The sequence below is a fragment of the Selaginella moellendorffii genome, unplaced genomic scaffold, assembly GCF_000143415.4.
Source record: "Selaginella moellendorffii unplaced genomic scaffold, v1.0 SELMOscaffold_17, whole genome shotgun sequence".
In the NCBI taxonomy this organism is placed as follows: Eukaryota; Viridiplantae; Streptophyta; class Lycopodiopsida; order Selaginellales; family Selaginellaceae; genus Selaginella; species Selaginella moellendorffii.
Window position 1 is genome coordinate 1 of NW_003314278.1, and position 5,235 is coordinate 5,235.

Below are 5,235 nucleotides of genomic sequence, written 5' to 3' on the forward strand. Positions count from 1 at the left end.
ATGGCTTCATGTGTGAAGAGTTTGGTGTGGTAAGGTATGTTGTGGAGCAGCCAGAAGCCCAGGGTGAATATAAGTATGTGAGGCCTTGTGAGGTTTTACCACTGCCTGAGGACTCCTATGCATGGACCCTGGGCGAGAGTCATTTGCGAAAGTGTTCTGTGTGAAACTGGTGCCCCAAGGCTTCTGGCCGAAGAGCATTTTTTATTTAATTTGTGTAGAGTGTGGTTTATTTTTGCATATTGAGTGTATCGATATCTTTTAGTTAGCAGATTATATTGAAGAACTGAAAACTACCTACAGTTAAGTGCATGCAGCAACAGATCATATAAAAAATGAATGCAGAGAATAACAAATCGGGATTTCTAGGAAGTTCATGCGTGTTGTTAATAATAATAATAATAATAATAATAATCATAAAAACCTGATGTTCAGCCAGTTAGAAGATTGTCTGAAAATTATGCATGGATTGCTGCTGGCTCACTTTCTATATATATCAAAGAGATTTTTTTTTTAACAATAAACATCTAAGCTGCTGCAGTTAAGCTGTGACATTGTAAAGTTTAAAAAGGAAAAGAATTAGAAAAAGAAAAAACAGAAAACACGAGCTTTTTACTACTACAGTTAAGTAATAACAAATTGGGATTTCTAGGGTATGCGTGCGGCACTAGGGTTTGTGTGGTGTGTGTCTCATTTCTCAACAATCTCATGCAGTGGAAAACGTTTTTCAGGGATCCCACTTTCTGGTGGGAGCTTCGATCAAAGACTTATTGGATCTACAAAGAGCTAGCAAGCCATCACTTACAGCAAAGTTCTTGTTGGGATCTTGTTTTTCTTCCTCAGCAGTGGACAAGGTATGATACAATGAAAAAGGTAAAGTCAGGTATTTGTTTAACGTCCGCTTGGAGCAAACCTTGCTCATCGGATGGCCTCATGACAACCCATTACAACCCAGGATGAAAACTCCACATCAAAGCTTAAGGCAGCATCACTTGTGATCGCCTTCATCTTGCTTTACAAACTGAAGTTATCGAGGTTTGTGATTGGATAATGCTTGATGGTGCTGAGACTCAAATCATCTTTGTTATGGAAACAACCCCTAGTCTCTCCATGCAACACATAACAATCCATCACCTCAAGCTATTGTTTTTTATCCCTGTAACAGTGGTGCACTGTTTCCAGGTATAGCTCCCAAGGAGGTCCCAGTTCCCAGGATGGCCTTCGGTAAAAGGATCGGGACGATACATCAGAGAGGGAAATACACTGAACTGGATCCTAAGGTTCAACTGGGAGAATGCTCTGCAATACACTAGTTTGGGGAGTACCTATATCTGATCTTATATAGTTATCCTGGGAAGGTAATGAGTTCAGTGTGTCTTTTTTTATGTACAGGTCTAAGCATGGCAGAGAGCTTTTGATGGATAAAATTGACACCAAGCTTATGCGGAAGTTGAAGAATCGGAAGTACATTGTCAACATGTGGAAGACACTGGTGGAAGCTAAGGTAAGCTGGCTTCTTGTGCAGGACAGCATCCCTGTTGGTGATTGGCTCACAGTTCACAAAACTCTGTATTCTATGCAATGAAAACCCGTGGAGATGCTTGAACACCTCTTCACATGCAAGTCGCCACGAACAGATCTACCTGTTTCTTCTCCTTGCTCAGCATTGAATGGATCTCCATCCCGATGCGTAGAGCTCTCTCCCTCTTCCTGGTGCCCTGAGGCTTCTGGCCGTGTCGCCCCATGAAGAGCATTTTTTATTTAATTTGTGTAGAGTGTGGTTTATTTTTGCATCGATATCTTTTAGTTAGCAGATTATATTGAAGAACTGAAGACTACCTACAGTTAAGTGCATGCAGCAACAGATCATATAAAAAATGAATGCAGAGAATAACAAATCGGGATTTCTAGGAAGTTCGTGCGTGTTGTTAGTAATAATAATAATAATCACAAAAATCTGATGTTCAGCCAGTTAGAAGATTGTCTGAAAATTATGCATGTACTGATTCTTCAGCTCTTGAGCAACTGATTGCTGCTGGCTCACTTTCTATATATATCAAAGAGATTTTTTTTTTAACAATAAACATCTAAGCTGCTGCAGTTAAGCTGTGACATTTTAAAGTTCAAACAGGAAAAGAATTAGAAAAAGAAAAAACAGAAAACACGAGCTTTTCAGTTAAGTAATAACAAATCGGGATTTCTAGGGTATGCGTGTGGCGCTAGGGTTTGTGTGGTGTGTGTCATTTCTCAACAATCTCATGGAGTGGAAAACGTTTTTCAGGGATCCCACTTTCTGGTGGGACAACAGGTTCAAGAAGAAAAACAAGTTCTTCTCAGAGTCCTACCCGGATTTCAAACATGTTTCTACCGGAGAGAGCCTGTGGATCGCCAACAGGAAAACACCAACCTGGGTCTCTGCAAAACTCGAGTCGCTCGCTGACCCAGCTGTAGGTAAGGCCACCACGGCCCGCTACAAATCTCCACATACCCCGGTGAGTTTAGGGAGGCTGATACACCGCGTGAGAGACTCAGCTGAGAGCAGATCCCTTTCTTTGGGAAAACAAGCCCATGAAGCTGTGCTCAAGAGTGATGAGCACAAAAGCAACATCTACTTGTTGACGGGATTGCTCGATATGTACTGCAAGTGTGGCGAGCTTGAGGAGGCTCGCAAGATTTTCGACTCCATGGGAACCCGGAGTGTTGTGTCCTACAACGCGATCATCCAGGGCTGTGGCTCGAACGGGCAAGCTGAACTTGCTCTGGAGTACTACTCTGCCCTGAGAGCTTGTACCACCATTCAACCCAACGATCGGACACATGTCGCGGTGATCAGTGCCTGCTCCAGACTTGCTACCGAATCCAGCGAGAAGAGGGAGAGAGCTCTACGCATCGGGATGGAGATCCATTCAATGCTGTGCAAGGAGAAGAAACAGGTAGATCTGTTCGTGGCGACTTGCCTGGTAGACATGTACTGCAAGTGTGGCGAGCTTGAGGAGGCTCGCAAGATTTTCCACTCCATGGGAACCCGGAGTGTTGTGTCCTACAACGCGATCATCCAGGGCTGCGGCTCGAACGGGCAAGCTGAACTTGCTCTGGAGTACTACTCTGCCCTGAGAGCTTGTACCACCATTCAACCCAACGATCGGACTCATGTCGCGGTGATCAGCGCCTGCTCCACACTTGCTACCGAATCTAGCGAGAAGAGGGAGAGAGCTCTACGCATCGGGATGGAGATCCATTCAATGCTGAGCAAGGAGAAGAAACAGCTAGATCTGTTCGTGGCGAATTGCCTGGTAGACATGTACTGCAAGTGTGGCGAGCTTGAGGAGGCTCGCAAGATTTTCCACTCCATGGGAACTCGGAGTGTTGTGTCCTACACCGCGATCATCCAGGGCTGCAACACGAACGGGCGAGCTGAACTTGCTCTGGAGTACTACTCTGCCCTGAGAGCTGATAACACCATTCAACCCGACGATCGGACTCATGTCGTGGCGATCAGCGCCTGCTCCACCCTTGCTACCGAATCCAGCGAGAAGAGGGAGAGAGCTCTACGCATCGGGATGGAGATCCATTCAATGCTGAGCAAGGAGAAGAAACAGCTAGATCTGTTCATGGCGAATTGCCTGGTAGACATGTACTGCAAGTGTGGCGAGCTTGAGGAGGCTCGCAAGATTTTCCACTCCATGGGAACTCGGAGTGTTGTGTCCTACACCGCGATCATCCAGGGCTGCAACACGAACGGGCGAGCTGAACTTGCTCTGGAGTACTACTCTGCCCTGAGAGCTGATAACACCATTCAAGCTGATGCTTGCACCTACACCTGCGTCCTTGCTGCTTGCGGGAGTGTGATGGCGATCAAGCTCGGGAGGGAGATTCACCAGCTGGTGAAGCATAAAGGGCTGCTGAAAAACAATCCAGTTCTGGGCTCCAGCCTGGTGAGCTTCTACGGCAAATGCGGCGATGTTGATTCTGCTCAGGAAGCGTTTGACGAGTGCCGAGCTCGGGACAACACGGGTCTCTGGAACTCTCTCATACAGGCTTACACTCTCCAGGGCCGATCGATCGAGGCCTTGGAGCGTTTCTATTCCATGACTCAGGAGGAGGGCTGTAAAGCTGACGATGTGAGTTTTGTCTCGGTGTTGAACGCTTGCAGCCATGGTGGTCTGGTCGGGAAAGGAAGGCAGCTTCTGGATGAAATGCCCAAGCAGTATGGAGTCAAGCCACGTCTGGAGCATTATGTGTGCCTGATCGATATGCTCGGGCGAGCTAACCTCCTCGACGAAGCTGTGAGAGTTCTCAGAGCCATGCCTTTTGAACCGGACGCAGTGGTTTGGACGTCCCTGCTCGGAGCCTGCCGGAAGTGGAAGAATTACACGATCGGCAAACTCGCGTTTGAGCGTCTTGTGGAGATGGATCCCAAGAGCTGCACGCCCTACGCATTGATGGCCAATATATTTGGAAACCTGGGGATGCTCAGTGAAATGGCCGCTGTTGTGGAGAGAATGAGAGGTGAAGGCAGCTTCAGGGAGCCCGGGAGAAGCTGGTGGACGGATGTTAGCTCAGGAAAAGTGCATTCTTTTTCTGTCGGGGATAGGAGTCACTCACAGAGCGACGAGATTGCGGCCAAGCTCAAGCAATTGTTGCTGAGAATGAAAGAGGAGGGGTACGCGAGCGATGTGATCAACGTTCTAAAAGACATACCCGAGGAAGAGAAAGAGGATCACCTGTGCGGCCACAGTGAGAAGCTTGCGCTGGGGTGTGCTCTGGTGAACTCGCACCAGAAGGAGACCATCAGAATTGTGAAAAATCTCCGAGTTTGTGACGGTTGCCATGCGGCCACTGCTCTCATCTCTAAGCTGGAAAAAAGGCTAATCATCTGCAAAGATGCCAGTCGGGTTCATGTGTTCCAGGATGGCAGATGTTCCTGTGACAACTACTTTTAAAACATGTCAGTGCTCTTTCTTGCAGTTATCCCTGGTTTTAAACCCTCCGTGAGTCGAGCAGAAACATGGGCCGCTGAGTGAGCATGCCTCGAAGTACCGCCGTCAACCTGCAATGATGCCAGTCGGGTTCATGTGTTCCAGGATGGCAAATGTTCCTGTGACAACTACTTTTAAAACATGTCAGTGCTCTGTCTTGCAGTTATCCCTGGTTTTAAACCCTCCTTGAGTCGAGCAGAAACATGGGCCGCTGAGTGAGCATGCCTCGAAGTACCGCCGTCAACCTGAACTTCAAGGA

At 47.3% G+C, this 5,235-nt stretch overlaps 1 protein-coding gene across 1 annotated transcript; it reads left to right on the forward strand.

The window, feature by feature from the left end:
- Nucleotides 1–50: 50 nt before the first annotated feature.
- LOC112346789 (pentatricopeptide repeat-containing protein ELI1, chloroplastic-like) lies at nt 51–4,978 on the forward strand (the record flags this gene model as incomplete). Its single annotated transcript, XM_024676421.1, has 9 exons — nt 51–158; nt 729–851; nt 953–1,032; nt 1,180–1,221; nt 1,390–1,501; nt 2,202–2,711; nt 2,940–3,002; nt 3,273–3,323; nt 3,699–4,978. Coding segments are annotated over 9 exons (2,331 nt in total), but the record flags the coding sequence as incomplete, so codon positions are not given.
- Between the last annotated feature and the right edge of the window lie 257 nt (nt 4,979–5,235).